This window comes from Salminus brasiliensis, chromosome 18 (assembly GCF_030463535.1).
Source record: "Salminus brasiliensis chromosome 18, fSalBra1.hap2, whole genome shotgun sequence".
Classification (NCBI taxonomy): Eukaryota; Metazoa; Chordata; class Actinopteri; order Characiformes; family Bryconidae; genus Salminus; species Salminus brasiliensis.
Genome location: NC_132895.1, coordinates 11,268,015 through 11,287,821, shown reverse-complemented (window position 1 = coordinate 11,287,821; position 19,807 = coordinate 11,268,015). Strand labels below are relative to the sequence as shown.

The following is a 19,807-nucleotide window of genomic DNA, read 5'->3' as shown; positions in this document are numbered from 1 at the left end:
TATATATATATATATATATATATATATATATATATATATATATATATATATATATATTGTATTCTATATTGAAAGTACATCAGATCTAGTCTGTATATATATATCGAGACTAATATATCTAGTTCCAGCACATTTCTGGTTTTACCAAACTGACTTTCATTGTAATTTAAAAGAAAGCATCAATGTTCAGAAATGTGCAGTAAATGTTCAGAAATGAGTTTTGGTACCAGTATTGAAACAATACACAGCCCAGCCAGTAAGTAATCAAAAGTAACAAACAGCAATTTATCTTACTGCTTGTGCTTTGAAATTTGAGGCTAACAAGGTCAAAGCTAAATAACTTTAAAACAAAACTATGAGTGTAGTGGGATAAAAAAGGCAGTGTATGACAGTGAATATAGTGTTAACTCTAGATCAGTGCTTCCCAACCATGTTCCTGGTGTGCTGTGTATGGTGTTTTTTGGTGGTTTTGCTCTTCTAACACACCTAATCCAACTAATCCCCCCAGTTAACTACCTCTACCTAGGTTTAAGTGGGAGAAAACAATAAAATGTGCATGCCTGGGATCCTCAGTATCAGGAACAGGAGTAAGCCACTGCCATAGGCTAAAAGACCCTGTTCTTGCTACAGGAATACAATGGCTTATTCAGCACAAGACAAAACATCATTTGCAGGCAGCATTACTTACTTAAATGGAGCCAGGCTTTTCCTGCTCTGTAGCACGAAAAGTTTATTAGGCCTGACCTCACTGTGTTGCTGCACATAGTGACCTTGAAAAATTGAGAATATTAAATCTGTATTTCAGGTTTTCTTGAATTATGTTATATTAAATATTTACAACCTGTTTTGGGTATGCTAGTTTGAGTTCCTCTAATGAGTGGTATGCTGCCTAGAGTGCTCAGAAGTTAAATCTTGCTGCTGTACAGTGAAGCGTAACACACGATAATGTGAATGCTGCTTTAGTCTGGGCTACATATCCATCCATATACCCTGGCAGTGTGTTTGGAGCTGTGATGCAGGGGATTTATAGCCTCCTGTGGGACCGTCAATACCATTGCTCCCCAGTGGGGAGGGGAAATAGGGGAAAAAAGCAATGAGACAGAAAGACTTTAAAGTGTTTACTCAATCATAACGCCCTAAAGGCATTTTAAGCACTCAGAAGCGGTTATGAGAAAAGGGGTTCTCCCCAGCAACGCCCCAGGGAAGCTGCAAATTTTGCTATATAAAGATATACAAGCAGTGAAAGTTTAAAGACACTATTCTGGAGATATTTACTGGGGTTGTGTGAGCCTTTATGAGAACAGGTCAGCCATCAGAGGGATATTGCTATCTCAAGGTTTAGGAGTCTCCCTTTTATCTTTCTTTCACCAGAGGCATCCAGCTATAGAATGGACTTTAATATGCTAAACCAACTTAACCTACTTATAACTTAAAAAGAAAACATAGCCTGTATTCTTATACAGAACGAAGGAGGATTTTAATGACCTCTTGCGGGTTTACATTTTGGCTGGGCTTTTAGCACAGCATGCTATTCCAAGAACATTCTGGAATAGGACAACTTTGGGCGGCCTGTGTTTACTGCAGTGTATGGGTGCATAACTCTCCTTCTCTAACACACATTCTGATAATGAAAACCTGATAATTAACTAGTGAGTCCATATAGGTATGTTATGATCAAATGTGGATGGAGTCAATCTCTTCAGAACACCAGAATTCACACCATGGTACGTAAAGCACTTTCAGTACCTTGGACAGCTCCCACATGCTTGGTAATATATAACCACAAAGCCATGTATTAACACTGATTAATTAATGAGTGTTCTGCATCATCATAAGTGTAAACACTCATTTGAAAGTGCAAAACATTTGATAAGGAAGAAATAAGCTTCACATTCCCATGGGAGAGATTTTCAACACAGTGAAAAATTAAGCATGTGACAACAACAGGACTTATCGATCAAACACGAGCAGGCAATGTGCAATCGTTTAGCCAAGTAAGACACCCAGCCAGCCAGTTGGTCAATGAAATCGACAGCTGTATGGTCGTCCCATGCTGGTCCATAAAAGAGAATATACTGATTTGTTCAGGGACAGGCACGCTTCTTGTCGTAGATAAATGGACAGAGGTACAGAATTGGTAGAACAGCCTAAAGCCAAACCCAACTTTAATGAAATAATGATGTAGATGTAAAAGTAGCTACTTAAAACAATGTGAAGTGTTCTAAAAAAAAGAAGAAAAAAGAAAGAGTACTCTGTTTCCTCCATTATTCTTCTGTAGGATTCCTTTTGCTCGCTAATAAGATGATAAAGCTTGGAAATAAGAGCTATGAATACCAGTAAGGCAGCCCAAGTACTGCCACCAGCAGATCAAAATGAAATTCAATGAATGTGAAGGCCTACATGGATCTGAGTAAAAAGTAGATTTACTTTTTTCACAAATTTACTTGAACATAAGTAAAAGCACAATCATTTAGCAACAAACATCAATACAATTAACCCAATTATTTGTAATTAGTTACCACTTGCTTTCTTGCATTTAATCACTAGTTTATTCTCAAAACAAGACGGTAGTAATCAAAAGGCGTTAAGCAACAAGAAAACCAAGACACCACACACTTGATACACACTTGCAGGCTTCATCCAAACCTCTGACACTGGACCAATGCTTGACACATGTACAAGTTTCACTAGCAGGTTGGAAATGTACTAGTACCTTTGTTGCAACCGTACCCTAAACCCTAAAGGTCTCTGTAATGTATATTAGTCTGGGTTCTTGGAGGAGTCCTTGATAGGCAGTCAATAGGAGTCCATTTACAATTGGCCACTTAAGGTTTTAGCCACATGCACTTATGTCATGTAAAGCAAATTAAGTCATACACATCAAGCTACAACTTGCTTGATAAAAAAGGAAAAATTCATTTCTGCCCAAAATTATTTATTTGACTAAATCTTCGATATACAGAATGACTCATTAATATCAACACATGTTGTATCATTAAAATCTGAAGGAATCTGATGGCAATTCCTGTATTTGTTTAAATTGCAATATATATCGCAGAACAACTAAATATTGCAATGTCAGTTTTTTCAATGTCATGCAGCCCTAGTCAAATGCGTCTCTGGTTAGTCAGACTGAAATCTGATTGCTGTGTGGGAGGTAATTTGCCAATTCGATTATTGCGTGCCAATTACTGATGTTTCGGCTGTACTGGGATGGGTTTTGGTTGTTGAATGTGTCTTGGAGAAATGAATTTGTTTACACTACTATAATGTGGCTTGAATGCGTCTCAGACCACCTCCTGAAGAGGTTTGAGTGATCAGATTTGTATCTGATATTTGTTAATGGGTCTTTGGTGCATTGGGCTTATTTAAATATAATCCTGACACTCGACAAATAAAGTGACCAGCTGTAAATGGAGTCTAGGTGACTCTGGAGAAAATAATCTCACAGGTTTCACAGGAGACCTCAACACAACACCCCTCCTCTAAACACACACATGCACACACATACATGCTCACTATGTATTACACTGTGCCGTATGCGCAGCCCCTGCTGACACAGGCATTCAGCTATGCGCACACAGCTTGTGTCATCTGCACAGAACAGCATTGGCAATAGAATGGGATGGTCTGGAGCAGCCAAATACGAGCCTATGGTATAAGGTATTATCCAATGCCAAGAATTGGCAGGAGGGGTACAAAAGCCCCCCATGTGCTGGACTGTGAAGCAGTGGAACTGTGTTCTCTGGAGTGAAGGAGCTCTGTCTATCACCTCTGGGATGTGTTGGAGTGAAGTTTGTGATCCAGAACTAATCCTCCAGCATCAGTAGCTGACCTCACTAATGCTTGTGTTGCAGAGTGCAATCAAATCACACAGCAATGGTCCAATCAAGTGTAATACCTTCCCAGAAGAGTAGATCTGTGCCTAATAATAAAGAAGCTATACATAGTTCTCTGTGAGGGGCCACAGAAGAACCTCTTTTAGTTCCATGGAGAACCATGTTCTCAAAAACAGATGCATGTGTGAAGAAAAAGGTTCTTCACACATGCATCTATTTTGGAGAACATGGTTCTTTGGAGAACATTGTTACAACAAAGGGTTGCTGATGGTCCTTCAGGCTTTTAAAGGGTTCTTCACACTCACAAATCCTCACAAAATGGTTCTTTGGAGAACATTGTTACAACAAAGGTTTGCTGATGGTTCTTCAGGCTTTTAAAGGGTTCTTCACACTCACAAATCCTCACAAAATGGTTCTTCGGAGAACACTGTTACAACAAAGGTTTGCTGATGGTTCTTCAGGCTTTTAAAGGGTTCTTCACACTCACAAATCCTCACAAAATGGTTCTTCGGAGAACACTGTTACAACAAAGGGTTGCTGATGGTTCTTCAGGCTTTTAAAGGGTTCTTCACACTCACAAATGCTCACAAAATGGTTCTTTGGAGAACATTGTTACAACAAAGGTTTGCTGATGGTTCTTCAGGCTTTTAAAGGGTTCTTCACACTCACAAATCCTCACAAAATGGTTCTTTGGAGAACATTGTTACAACAAGGGTTGCTGATGGTTCTTCAGGCTTTTAAAGGGTTCTTCACACTCACAAATCCTCACAAAATGGTTCTTTGGAGAACATTGTTACAACAAAGGTTTGCTGATGGTTCTTCAGGCTTTTAAAGGGTTCTTCACACTCACAAATCCTCACAAAATGGTTCTTCGGAGAACACTGTTACAACAAAGGGTTGCTGATGGTCCTTCAGGCTTTTAAAGGGTTCTTCACACTCACAAATCCTCACAAAATGGTTCTTCGGAGAACACTGTTACAACAAAGGGTTGCTGATGGTTCTTCAGACTTTTAAAGGGTTCTTCACACTCACAAATCCCCATTACAAACATGGGTTCTATGTGGAACACTAAATGTTCTCCATGGAACTTTTAGGGTTCCACATAGAACCCATTTTTTGTCCAGAAACTACACAGAAAAACACATCTACCTAAACACACACACACACACACAGTAAACACATCAATGAAGTTTACCTTCACCGCCTCCGCGTGCGTGACCGAGTCGAACACCTTCTCGTTGACCTTCAGGATCTGGTCGCCCACCCTCAGCCCTTCCTTCTCGGCCAGCGAGCCGGGCTCCACCAGGGACACGTAGATGCCCACGCCGTGCTCGGAGCCCCCTCGGATGCTGAAGCCCAAGCCCTCCTGGCTCTTGTGGCGCTTCAGGGTCACGCGCCGGACCTCGCCGGGGGTGTCCGGCACGAAGTGTGCGCCCAGCAGTGGCACGAGCGCCGTCGTGCTCCCTCCTCCTCCGCCGGTGGTGGTGGTGGTCGCAGTTGTGGTGGCACTGCTGCTGCTCTTCGCGTCGTCCTCGATGGGTGCTCTCGCCAGTGTCTCCGGGTCCCCATTGCTCGCGAGCGGGTCAGACTTGATGTAGAGCCCCTCGCTCGTGTACTGGTCAAACAGCAGCTGGTCGGAGCGCGGGATGACCAGGCGCAGCATGGGCAGCAGCTGCCGCTTGCTCGGCACGTTCAGGATCACGCGCAGCGTCTGCACGAGGTCGTAGACGTTGCGCCTCGCGTGGTACGCGTTCAGGCAGTGCACGAACTGCTCGCGCTCGGAGTCGCTCAGCAGCACGTTGAGCGCGCGGTGCAAGCGCCGCACATTCGCCGAGAGGGAGCGCGAGCCGCCGGAGGACGACGCGGCCGACGAGGAGCCGAGCGACACGCGCTCCAGCTCGAGCTCCAGATCCGCGCTCATCGTCCCGCGGGCGCGCGCGAGGCACCGGCGCTGCCGCTGCGGCTGCTGCTCCTCATGCCGGCGATCCGCTCGCGTTCACGGCGGGCGCGCGCATGAGGATTCGGTTACAGTAGAAGTAAAGTTTCACAATGTAAAAACAAACATCCCACTTTAACACGGTACAACTAATATGTGCAGGTTTACTCGATGTATTAAATACCTCACAGTTAAAGGCCGAGCTGGGCCGTTGTTTAGCTAGTTAGCACTTCCTACAATTAGGCAGAAGCGGGTCAGGTCAGCTCCGAGGGGCTGCCGGCCGTCCTCCGCCCGGACCGCTTCCTCAGCCTCCGAGAACAGCGCGCTGCAGTTAAAGCCACAGGTTTAATCTTTAAAAGACCCCAAAAAGCCCAAACATCAACACCCACATCACATCGCTTCTCAATGTGCTGCTTTAACGTCTTTCAACCCCGTTAAGCCTCCCCGGCTGTCCCTCTTCCGACGACCCAGAGCGCTCAACACAACACACGGGGGGGGAAGTTGCTTTTCGACACAGCCGCGTCCACAGAGTTAGGCTAAAAAGTATACATTTCCCTCGAAAGGCGGTAAAAATGATCCACAGGCCTCGGTAATCCCTCCGTTTTCAGTGTTTTTGCGTGTTTTCGTGTGAACAAACACACACGCTGGCTCGGAGCTCCGCCGCCGTTGCTTGGCGACCAGCGACAGAACGAACTCGGGCACAAACCGTCGCGCAGAGCTACTGCCGGAAATGACGCAGCTGAGAGGGCGCGAAGGCGTTGCTTAGTAACCAACAACACAGGTGGCGGTTCTGTTGATTTTATCATCGGAAAAAAATAATTTTCTTTAGAGGCCAGATTTATTAAAAATACTCTGAAAATAGACACGATGTCTTCTCCAGCTCCACAGCCCAGAAGACCTTTTAAAGGACATAAAACACTAAGATATGAAGTGGCAGTGCGAGTGTCAAAAAGAATTAAAAGCATTAAATGCGTTTTCTTTTATAGCGAAATAAATGATTAATTAAATAAATTAAGGTTTTTCACACAAGAACGTGCTACACGATTTGTTTTACACACACTTAATTTATATATATATATGAAGTGTGTGTGTAAACAAAATCGTGTAGTGTATATATATATATATATATATATATATATATATATATATATATATATATATATATATTTATTTATTTATTTATATAGCTATAGCTATTAGAAATATATTTAAAAACACACATACATATATACAAATAGGCCTCACATGTACAACATTTCCAGACACAGGAATGTGGTCAACAATGACTATAAAAAAAAAAAAGAAGAAAAACACCAGTGTTAACCTGCATGCATCTTAGACCTATTATACAGATGTACAAAAACAGTATATAATATTATGATTATATACAACTATTATATTATACTGTAATATTATAATTATATACTACTAATATATATATATATATATACTAAATAATATTACACTGATGTACAATAAATAGTCTTGGAGTCTTGCTCAGTGACTGATTTACTGGTTGTTTTGCTGTTGTTGTTTTGATTACACTTTATACATAAACTACTGATTAGAATAGATGTATTACACAGCACTATAGCAATAAGGCTTCTCACTATTATATACTAACTACAGAAACGAGGCAGATATAGACAATCCTTTCTGTCCAGAGTGATGCAGAAAGGTTGCTAGATATGTGCATTCTTCTTTTACTTATACCAATACCAAACACCCCAAAATGAACTAAATAATTGCAGTGTGGCTATGCACTGATGCACACACATAGGTTAGTTATTAAAGGCATAAACACTGGCACAAACACAAACACCACTATTGTTAGTATTATTATTAGTAGTAGTAGTAATGCTAGTATATTGCTTGGGATTTTGGCAGTATAGCAGTCAGTAAACAAGTAAAGTCTCTGGAACTGGACTGACAAGAGACAAGTCTGCTAACAGCTTTGCAGCTTTCTTCATTTCTACAGCCCACACAAGCCTTCGAAAACGACATAAAACACCATTTCAAGATTAAAGATTAAAAGCCAACAAGGCTCTTTCTATTTCCCTGTAGTGCAGACAAAGGCACAGCATATGCATCTCAAATGTAAATGGAAATGTCCTGAAGAATTTGCTCAGCCTCCATCAGTTTTATTTTTTGATGAAGCCCAAGATCTTGTCCACAAGTGCTTTCAAAGATGGATGACTGCAACACAAAGATGCTGAATTAATCAGTTACTGCTGTTTTCCGGATAAATGGACCCATATCGTAGAATAAGCTGTGGTATAAAACAGAATATAAATAAATAAATACATAAATACATAAATAAATAAATAAAAATTGTAGACTGTATCAAAACTAGGCAGATATTCATGGGAGTCAACATTAAGACAGAACTGCTTTGGAACCAGCAGCTGGTTAGGCTCAAATTAAAGAGCCACTATCCTACATTGTATAGTTTTTCCTAAGGTTCATTTGTAATTATGTGGGTTTGTGTACTAAAACCCATGAAGTTTAACACCACCATTTCCCAACCTCCTTATCCTCTACAATTAAACAGACTGTTTAGTTACTGTGCCTTAAAGTTACCTTATTAGCCTTGTTAAAACATAGAAATTACCTCTGCTCTGACGTCCTCTACTTTGCCTGTGCTTGTGCTTAAACACTCCTGTAACAGAATAGGTGAGATAAATTCATTTAGCTCCATTTTTACAGTTTGTATCATTTTGGCAATTTTAATCTGGCAATCATTGGTTTGTGGATCAACAGAAATCCTCCAAAATTACTTTAGAATATTAAAATCTTCTTATATTGACTTTTAATGAAAGTTAAGGGGTATCCCTTCTTCTGTAAAGTTCCCATTTTGGAGAAGAACAATGTTGACAATGTACCCCTGTACTCAAATATAATGGAGTGTCAAATATAATTCAGTTATAGTTCTCTATCACTGTCCTGCAAAATACTTGTATCTGCTTTTTTGTAGTTTTTCACCTTTTTGACATAATTTGAATTGGCTGTTCTTAAGCTGTTCTTAAAATTATGATGAAAAGACCAATAGAAATCTTTTTACATTTCCTTCTGCTGAAAGTAAAGTTTTTCCTCCTTTGCATAACAGTGACACTACACTACACTAATGAAGGAGTTCTACTTAGAAAACCTGTGTGGCTGCAGGACTTTAATAACTTGTTCATGTCTGCAGCCACATGGGCCTCCTTAATAGAACAGTTAATCAAAATAAATACTCAAAACACCTTTACTTTAGACATTTAAATAGAGAGGCTCTGTACTGTACCAAATTTGGGCTTCCATGATGTCAGTCATTTAGTTTTCCTTTAGGTACAGTGGGTCAGATTCAATCAATCTATGAAAATGAATGAATGTCTTAAATTTGCTGTCAAGTTGAAGATATATCCTGTGATATCAGGAAAAACAATACATACTCTGCAGCAGCGTGGCCTGCAGGGCCTGGATTTGGAGTACTCCCCATTAGTCACTCATGTCTGCCAGCCAAAGCCCCGTCCTCCTCATTGTTCGCTGCTGCGTCTTCTAAATTGCAAGCAGCTGAGTTAGAGATATGCAAATTGTGCATGTTAGACTGGCAGGGGCCAGCAGGAGCAGCAGTTTGTCTTCCTAAAGTTTCTTCTGCATTAAACAATGAGGTGGCTGGTTAGTTTCACTGAGCTGTGAGACGCACATGGACCAGAAAAAAAAGAAAAGCAGGGTACATGATTGATTGAAGTACTTAATGGAGTTAAGGAGCGATAGTTACAAGAAGGCACAGTAAACAGTATTACACAGCCGACCGGACCAAAACGGACAGAGACGGAGTGGCAACAGGTTGAATTGCAGCACACTAAGCACGGAGGGGAGAGGTAATTAACTCGCTCTCCTTGCTTCCTGCCAGCATCAGCAGCACTAATGACTTCTGCGATTTCTCTGATTTTCAGTTTATTCTGCAAATTGCCTGGCCTTATTGAGTATGACGTAATAGACAAATGCCAATGGTAATCAAACACAGTAATGCAATTTAGCTCTACACGACATCCGTAGAGCTCAGAATAAAAGGCTTACTGCAAGCTAGACAATCATAAAGTGACAGGATGGTATATATTAGTGTGTGTTTACATGTGGGTGAGGATGAATGACAGCATGAACAAGCTCTTAACCAATGGCTGATCATTTTAATCACAAGACTGTATGTACCTTATGTAATAGGCTTAAGCCAGTGACTCATACCTGGAGTCATTATTCTGCAGTGAGTGGAATGAACTCACTTAGCACTTACCTCAGTAAAATACACACCTGAGAAAGGTCAGGTTCTATTATTTTATACCAGGCCTTTCCTTATTTCTGAATTAAGAGGATCATTATGAATAAATTAATCAACATACTCAAAAATTCTTTTGGTTTCCCTGATTTCCAACTTTTTGTGCTTGTGTAGCCATTTTTCAAATTTTATAATTTGGTATTAAACAATATGTGTTCATTTAAAGTGGAAATTATCAGAGTGTTTTCTGTGCTAACTTCTCAAATGTATTAGTTCTACATCTTAATTACCAGTCTACAATATATATTGAGTTCAGTCTCAAAAACAATAAGCTGTTTAGTCTGTGGCTCCTCCCCCTCAATCTGTTTACTGTTCATTCCCATCATCCACAGACTGGGAGACTTTTGACTGTGGGGCACTGAGCTCTTGCAGGGTCATGAACTTCTGATCCTCACACTTGATCAGCAGCAGTTAGACCATTGTGCCACCATAGAGCTGTAAAGTCACTACATAAAGCCACAGTTCTGACTAAATTTAGATTTTTGTTCTGTCTTTGATGGAGAAATGCATGTGGCTTTGCTGCTCTAAAGTAGGGGAAACTGACCAACTGCCTGTCAAGAACCAGGAGGTCATAAGGAGTTTGAGAATAGGAATGCCGCCCCTGGGTCTGAACCTGCAGGTGGAAATGAAAAAGGAATATACAAAAATAGGAACTATGAGTTCAGAGGCAATCAGCCTTTCTTTGCATTTCTCAATGCTCTGCCATAGTAGAGTAAAATAAAATTCTATATTAGACCAAAATCTTCTCTTCAAACTCTACCAAAACAGTGTCTCCGGCGTCAGGCAGTGTATTCATAATCATTAAAAAAAAAAAGTTTTTTTAATCTTTGAAGTAGCAATTAGAAGTGTTAACCATGAACAATTCTGGCTCTGAATGTTGCTCTAGAATGGAGTACTTCATATCAAACCCCTTCATTTACATCTTAAGCATTTAATCATGCAGATATTTAGAAATATCTGTAATATTTTAGCAGTGTTTACAAGCCACATCAAACATCTCTTTAGCATAGCACTACAAAACGAATTCCTTACCCAGTAGAATTCTTGCACATTCATTTGGAAAGTGCATCTGTAAACCAGCCGAATGTAAATAAGAGCTTTCAATTTGAAGTTTGCGAAGTAAATGAGCCATAGTCTACATTTACTACACTGTTTCATCCCATTTGGCAGCAAATGCAAACTGCAGGGATGAGAGGATTTAAAGCCAAAATATCAGGTGTATTTAAACACGTCTCATATTTTATTTGTCTCTTGGCCTCTACTCTATGACTCCACTTCACTTTTCCAGCTTGAATGGTAATGGCATTGAATTACAAGGACAATTTAACCTTCCTGTCAGATCGTGTGTCTTTGCTGCTCGGTTCAAATGAAATGTGAAGCCGTTATAGAAGTTTGTGCTTTTATTGTTAATCTAAATATACCTTTCGCTCCTTTGCCATACAGAGAGATGGATGGTTTTAGCACATCCCCTTTTCTTCTGCTTCTCAAGGACTTTTCTTCCTCTACAGTTCAGAGTAAACCGAGCAGATATGATTTTTGGCACATCTGGCAGCATTTACAGCATCAAACACAAGCATGTTTTTTTTTTTTTTTTTACATACAGCTGATATACAGCTGTGGCTAGCACTGTACACAGCACAGACAAATACAGCACATTATGTATACAGCATGATGTACACAGCAGTGTATACAGTATAGCATATACAGCACAATGCATGCAGCACAGTGCTCACAGCATTGTAAAAAATATATCTTATGCAGTTAGACAATACCAAATTCACCTTATCAGCAGATATCCTGCCAACAAAGCATTGATATTTGAAGACTCTTGATTTATTGCATAACAACATGAATGATTTCAAGCTAGGAAAATTAAATGTATCTATACATTTCTATATTATGATGCGAGTTTCTGTTTACTTGAAATATAAAAATTTGACACCTCCCAGATAACACTGACCAATCCCATCAGACAGTCAAGGGTACCAACACCTGAAACTACTGTAGTGTTTAATTTTTCATCATGAAAGTTCCAGATCAGTCATTCCTACCATTTGCTGAGTCACTTTAAATTCATCACTGGAGATCTTACAGTGCAGACGTTCTTGGCTAGGAAACGAATGCTTCCACCATTTAAAATGGCTAATGACTTTTAACAGCATCCAGTTGGCACAAAACATTATTGCGTTCAAACAACCAGAGCAGGCAGGATTCCAGTTCAACATGCTGAACAAAAAGCTTTGGGAAGACGCCACATGCCTAATTATAAGTACAATTAATTTGGTGAAAATTGGGCTAAGAAACAAAGATGACCTTTCAAAGTTTCTTTAGCGCTCCATCAACCCCTCCTCCACCAACTGAGCACACCCTTGACCTTTGCTAGTTTCTCCTTATTGATTCATTTGGTCTGTCTATGTGCTCTATCCTCATTAGAATCAAGGCTGCCTGTGAGCCTTTCAGCTCATCACTCTGAGGCTTAAATGCTCTAGAAAAGTCCTCTTTGAATACGGTGGCCAGAGATCTGGTCCTCGGATCCCACCCACCTAACCACTCAGATCATGACATACTACAGTAAGTCACTCACTAAGAACCCCCCACCCCCCCACAGGACGCCCAGAGTTGTCAACATCTGCAGAAGTTCTTAGGTCTCCTTCCCAGGTTCACAAGGAATTATGGAGAACTCCAACTTCACAGTAGAACAATGTTCACCGAATTTAAGAGATCATGAAAAAACCCCATAGTAATTAATCATTCAGATCAGTTCCACCCAGTTTAGAAGAAATCTGAAAATTTGGCACAAACACATTGTAAAAGATATTGGTAAATGTGGCTAACTATTACTTAACTGCATCTTTTACAATATAGAACAGAGACTATTTAATACCAAATAAAATCGGACGGACTGTTGACATAATTCAGGTTTATGGCTCTACTCTAACTTGCATTTTCCTCCCAGTCTGGCCTCACCTCATCCTCAGGCATTTTTCCATTTACTCATCATGTAGGAGAGCACAAGAGTGAGAACATTGTCTGTAAGCATCATCTTACGCGTTCACCCTTTGCAGTTGGTACCTAGCATACATGTAATTGTCAGTTAGGGGCAGGCCTTTAAGCTTTTAGAGGACTTCCATTAGCGTGGGCTGCATCCACATCCACAGAAATATACACACACATTGTCAGCCATATGCTTTTAACAGTTCCACTATTTATATCTCCACTGTCGTACAGTATTTACTAGCTTCAGGTTCCGCATTCAAGGCCCCTCTGTCCCATCGTAAACAGTTAGAGAAACAGCTCTCAGCCTAGCCCAGCCTCCTGCCTTGACCCTGTCTTGACCTTTGCTTGGCTCCCTTTTTAAAAGGGGCCATTAAAACAGCAAATAGGAGCTAAGCTTAATTTGCTTAACGTGCCTTGTGGCGTGAAATTAATTTAGACAAAAAAAAGGCCTCATCAAAATAGACCAGCATGTGAGGCGCTTTTAAAGCTTTATTTAATGCATGAGCCAGCAGGCATGCATCTCTTTACGGCCATAACCTTAACACATGGAGACTTGCATATGCCAGGATGTGTGCACATCTCACAAATGCATGAAGTCATAATGCCAGGGCAAACACTTAAGGCCTGCAGGAATATTTAAAGGAACTGTATGAAACATTAATCAAAGGCTGCAAAGTGATGTACGCTGTAGTGTACTCTGGGCCTATAAGCATAGTTTCAGGTAATTCTGATTTGACGCTTAGGAAACAGCTAAGGTAGCTTTTGAGTGGCAGTTCACATATCATCTGTCTTTTGTCTTGCATTTGGCGGAGGCTAAAGACTGCGAGAGCCGAAATGAATTCGGCGTGGGTGTATGACGCACCTGTAGGTGAGCACGCTCGCAGGCTAGACGGACAGCTGCAGTGTTTGCAATTAGCTTAGAATAGTCAGTCAGTCGGGTGGTCCCTGTGGAGAGGCTGTCAGACCGCCGGGGACGAGAGCAGTGCATGCTGCCCACGCAGTAGTGGCCTTCTCTGCACATCCGGCACAGCTAATCCCCACTAGAGACATTGGTGGAGCATAAAATCCATGGTTACTGGCAGGCCACTAGAGTATCCCCCTAGCATAGGTAATATTAAAAGCAGTGCTTTACATGAAAAGATGAGATGAACATATTCAGGACTAAAAAGAAAACTAAGAGTCTTTAGAAAAGCACATTCAACAAAATGAGATGGAGCAACCACACATGAGCTTACATTAGGGTTCTTTAAAAGGTTAGAACCACTTGTTTTACCTGAATTGAACAACTATGACACTAAAGGAAATAAAGTAAAATGTGCCTAACATCTTAATACATTATACAACTAACTACCTAAAGGTGAGTAGCATTAACATTGTCAGTAAGCAATTATTTATTTACTTCATATCTATTAAAGTAACTAGTACCTTCTTCTTCAGAATCCTGTCTGACAATGTAGCATTTGTTTACATATTAGACACATCCATCATTACATGGCCAAATTATTCCAGCATACCATTACTCTACTTCAGTACTCATCCAGCATGAAGTCACACTTAGCAACAAAGGAAACAGTAGCTTTGCTCTTACAACCTACAACACTGATGCAAGGCTTTTTATATATATAAAATAACTGAATAATAGAGAAAATGGCCTGGGGAAAGCGACTACACACTGACTGACTGAGGGGGAGGACATGCTCAGTATTCATTATTATAAGTGATGTCAAGAACAAAGAGGAAATGTAGGTTTTACTAAAAGAGGTTGCCCAGCAAATCCATATGGGCCTCATGTGGGTTTATGATTAGCTATTTGATGGGCCCACCATGGTACCTTATTTTGGACCCATCTCTTTTTGTTGTTAGTTCTTAGTCCTATGTATCCTCAGCCCAGTTTCCCAATGAAGTTCAGTCTGTACCTTTGTAAAACCCACCAGGGCTCAACATGAAGGGCCTATATAAACCTAACATGTGCTACCTGCACTGTACTCATTTAATAAACCATTATTAACCCATGTGGGCTGCTACTCAAGGGGCACACATGGGTTAATAATGGTTTATTAAATGAGTACAGTGCAGCATATATAATATTTACTTAGAAACATTTATGAAGTTTTAACATGTGGTAGATTTGACTTTTTTACCACATAGCATGCACAATGTATTTAAATACTTCACAGCTTTACTTAAGTATGTCTTTTTACCACTGAATACTAGTAGGAGTATAAAGCCTCTCAGTGTTTGGCCAATGAGCAGTGGATCTGCAACCAATACCTTTAGGGTGCATTGGAGTGGGGCTGGGGAAACCAATTAGTTTTTGCACTTGTGGTTGATTGCAATCAAACAGTCACATAAAGCCTTCCAAGAAGAGTAGCAGCAGTTAACACCCTTGATTTCAGACAAATGCTGGATAAGCAGGCGTCTACAAACCTTTGGACATATTAGGCATGATGGCTGAGTGCTTCTCCAAAACCATCACCATTTGTGGCACGCCCTCATCTTCACCCTTCCCTGTGCCAGGATAAATGCACCGTGACGTCAAGGTTTTATTGAAGCTCATTCTCAACCAATCATGAATCATCCACAAGAAGCAGCTGACATCCATCCTCCTCCTCATTCCACACATGATAACGTCGTAAAATGCCCCCTATCAGAGCCATTACTCCAAACTCTGCTCCAATTGCAACTGAAAAAACATGTTTCTTTACACTCACAGCATTTTGAAGCCTTTGCTGACCCAGACTGTCTTCAATCCATCAACTGGTCACCACCAAGAGTTAACTACACGCACCATGCAGGATATCGCAGCCAACATCATCACTGCTACAATAAAACCCTGCAGAGGGACTACCCAGATAAGAAGTACATCTGTACGGTACCAGTTCATCCCTCTCCCCATTTGTCGTTTAAAACATTTCAAATCTTCCACCACAGGCTCATAAAGAGCTGAAAGCACCCTGTGACAGCTGCTGTGTTTGGCTTCCAGCATCAGTGGGATCTCCCAGCAGCAGCCAGTGCCTGCTGCTGCTGTTGTTGCACACCCATATACCCCCATAGGCCCAAGCAACAGGAACTTGCAGCAGCCCTGAAACCATGCCCAAAGGTACACTGTCCAACCAACTCACTCAGGTTTATAAACCATTCAGTCAACAATTACAAAACCCATTTGCAACAGTAATGTACTAGAGCTTCAACTGTTCACTTCAATTCTTGTTGAAAACAGGTAGTGATTTCAAATGACCTACAAAAGGTTTCTGCTTCGCATATTACCCTTAGAGGTTTCCTGCATCTCACCAACAACTCACCATCATCTCATACAGTTGTGTTTGAAATAACAGCAGTGTGTTTAAAAACACGAGTTAAGCCCAAAATCTTTATAATAGTTTTTATTTCCATGCATTGGGAACATTGCACACTAAATCAAAACATGAAGAGAAATGTATAGAATTTTAATTTTTTCAGAAAATCACAAAAAACCCTAACCTAATATTTAATTGTGCAACCACAGGTTTTTAGAACTGCTTCACATCTATGTTGCATAGAGTCAACCAACCTCTGGCACCTGTTAACTTGTATTCCAGCCCAGGATGCTTTGACTACATCCCAGAATTAATTTGCATTTCTTGGTTTTGCCTCAGAAACAGCATTTTTGATGCTGTTTAACCTCAATTTTGTTGGACTGGAACCAAGATTTACTCGTTTACTGGTGTGTTTAGGGTCGTTGTCTTGTTGAAACACCCACTGAAGAGCATTTTCTCTTCAGCATAAGGCGACATGACCTCTTCAAGTATTTTGCTATACATGCTTCACTGTATTCGGAGTTCAAAGTTTGGGGGTCGTCTGACGAACTGTCTGCGGCCCCAATTTTACTTTCATCAGTCTACAAAATGTATCTCCGTTTCTCTTTAGGCCAGTTTATGTATTCGTTGGCAAATTGCATCCGCTTCAGTACATGTCTTTTTTTTAACAGTGGGACTTTGCAGGGACTTCTTGCTAATAGATTAGCTTCACACAGACATCTTCTAACTGTCACAGTACTCACAAGTAACTTGAGACTGTCTTTGATCATCCTGGAGCTGATCATTGGCTGAGCCTTTGCCATTCGGGCTGTTCTTCGATCCATTCGAATGGTAGTCTTCCGTTTTCTTCCACGTCTCCCTGGTTTTGCTTTCCATTTTAAAGCTTGGAGATTTTTACCTGAACAGCCTATCATTGTCTGCACGTCTTTATAAGTTTTACCCTCTCCAATCAACTTTTTAGTCAAAGTGCGCTGTTCTTCTGAACAATGTCTTGAACGACCCATATTTCTCAGGCTTTCAGGGAAAAATGCATGTGCTGGCTTCACCATTAAATAAGACTAAATTTTGGAGGTTTGGGAAAATCTCCCTGCAGAAGCACTGAAATAATAGAAGCACACTTAACCCTCAAACAGCAGATATTCTACTCAGCTGACGCTTCTATTTCCACCCTTTTCTCTTAAATATGACTTAAATGACAGATTATTATTCACAGTGTGAAAGAGACTTTGTCCAATAACTGCGCCAATTTAGCAGAGCTGTTCACTTCATCAGGTCACCCTGTCCTTTTGCGCTCTTCATAAATTAGGGAATGCTCATTATTTTGGGTTCAGTGTCAGCATACACCATATATTCAAATGTTTGTGGACACCCCTTCTAATGACTGCATTTAGCTACTGTTGCTCCCATTACTCACACAGATGGGCAACTGCACATACAGCCTGGATAGTCCTTGTAGAGAGGTATTGGCAATAGAATAGGACTCTCTGGAGTAAGAACCACCATGCCTAATGCCAGGTGTGGGCTAGAGGGGTAAAAAGCACCCCAGCATTGAGCTGTGGAGCAGTGAAACTGTGTTCTGTGGAATGATGGTGCTCCATCCAATACTTTTGGGATGAGTTGGGGATGAAGTGGGGTGGTGACCATTAAACATCCTGACCTTACATAAGCTCTTGTTCTCGATGCAATCCACACACAGCAGTGCTCCAAAATCTACTAGAAAGTCTACTGGATATTAGACACAGTTACTCCAACAAAAGCTGGACATTTTTAATACCCCTGATTTCAGAAGAAACAACGAATAAGCAGGTGTCCCAATAGTTTTGTCAATATAATGTATCAACATTTGTTCTTGTTGCCAACAAATGTGCTTAGCAGACGTGCTTTGAAATGTTGGAGACACAGCAGGTTCAGGGTCAAATCCGTCTCAGTGAAGCCAGGTATACAGTCAAAAGGAAGATGTGACGGTAAAAATAAACTCTAAGGCCAATTAACTCTAAAAAATCTTACTCTAAAAAAAGAGAACAGGGGGCAGGTTCACCCTGCATGCAAGTGGTCCTCTCAGGGAGACCAACTCTCCAGGTATTGAACTTTATCATAAGTCAGCTGGTAAACTGAGCACCAAAATAAACCTTTTCAGAGACACATTACAGGTCAAGCAACTGAATCAGATTCTGTAACGGACTAGTCACTATTTTCCACCCCAACAGAGGTGGATGCAACTTAAAATATGGGGAACCGGACAGATGTCCAGAAACAAACACACGGCACTAGAACAGTATTCAACTTTCGCATTTAACCAATCCATGGCAGTGAACACACAAACTCACACTAGTGAATAGGGAAGTGAAAACACAGCAGCCACCTCAGTGCCAAGAAGCAATTGGGGGTTAGAGAGGAGAAAGCCCTGTTCCTTCAATCCACCCGCCCATGTCCAGGGATTAACCTTGTAGTCCTGAGCCCACTTCTCTAAACTTTAAGACACGGCTGCCACGGTCCAGAAAGATGCTCTGAGGGGAAGGCAAAAGCAAAACAGAGAATGTTTGATTAATAGGCAATAAGGGACGCGAGCAATATCACTATATTTGTACTATATCGTTATAGTACAAACCTCAACTGTTGTATTGTGATTATCACTGTTCAATTTATCATTAGATTTTAAGCTAAAGAGGACAGAAAAACATTCTGCGAGATGCTTGGACACCATTTGCTCTAAAGCTACGAAATATACTATAGTTCATAAATATACAGTATATACACTGACCTGACATAACTTTAGTACCGCTGGCAGGTGAAATAAAACACACTGATTATCTTCATCCACAGTGGTGTTCGTCAAAGGGTGAGATCTACATATTAGGCAGCAAGTGAACAGACTAGCATACGGATCTGAGCCAGATAAGAGCCAAACTGATGGCTAGACGAGTGGACCAGGGCATCTCTAAAACATCAGGCAGGTCTTGTGTGGGTTTTCTGGTATGAACAAGTCTGGGCACCTAAGGCCCCACCTCACAACTTACAGGACTTACAGGATCTGCTGCTAACGTCTTGGACACCACAGGACACCTATAGAGGTCTTGTGGAATCCATGCCTTGAATGGTCAGATCTGTTGTGGCTACTCAATATTATTTTAATATCAGAAGGTGATAATGTTGCGGCAGATTGGTGAATATATCTCTTTATTATTATTTTTTTTTCTCCTGGAGTCAAACCATCCGACTGGTAAACAGAACCAACCTGCCCACCACAACTCAAACCTTTATTCAATATTTATGAAAGGTCATCGACTGGCCACTCAATTCCTTTTTAATTAGTTGTGTCACACATCATCTAACATCTTTGGTATCTTTTGACTTTTATGAGTAAATTTAATGGAATTTAGTTTATCTAAACAATCTTTTTAATAATATACTTGATCAGTTG

The 19,807-nt window shown here is 40.8% G+C and overlaps 1 protein-coding gene across 4 annotated transcripts in view; it reads right to left on the bottom strand.

The window, feature by feature from the left end:
• The window catches only part of whrna (whirlin a), a 123,079-nt gene extending 117,319 nt beyond the window's left edge, over window positions 1–5,760 (bottom strand). For all 4 annotated transcript variants that reach the window (XM_072662005.1, XM_072662006.1, XM_072662008.1 and 1 more), the window contains exon 1: window positions 5,035–5,760. In XM_072662005.1, coding sequence (XP_072518106.1) covers window positions 5,035–5,760 — 726 coding nt within the window. The remainder of the gene's footprint in view (window positions 1–5,034) is intronic.
• Window positions 5,761–19,807: the final 14,047 nt, after the last annotated feature.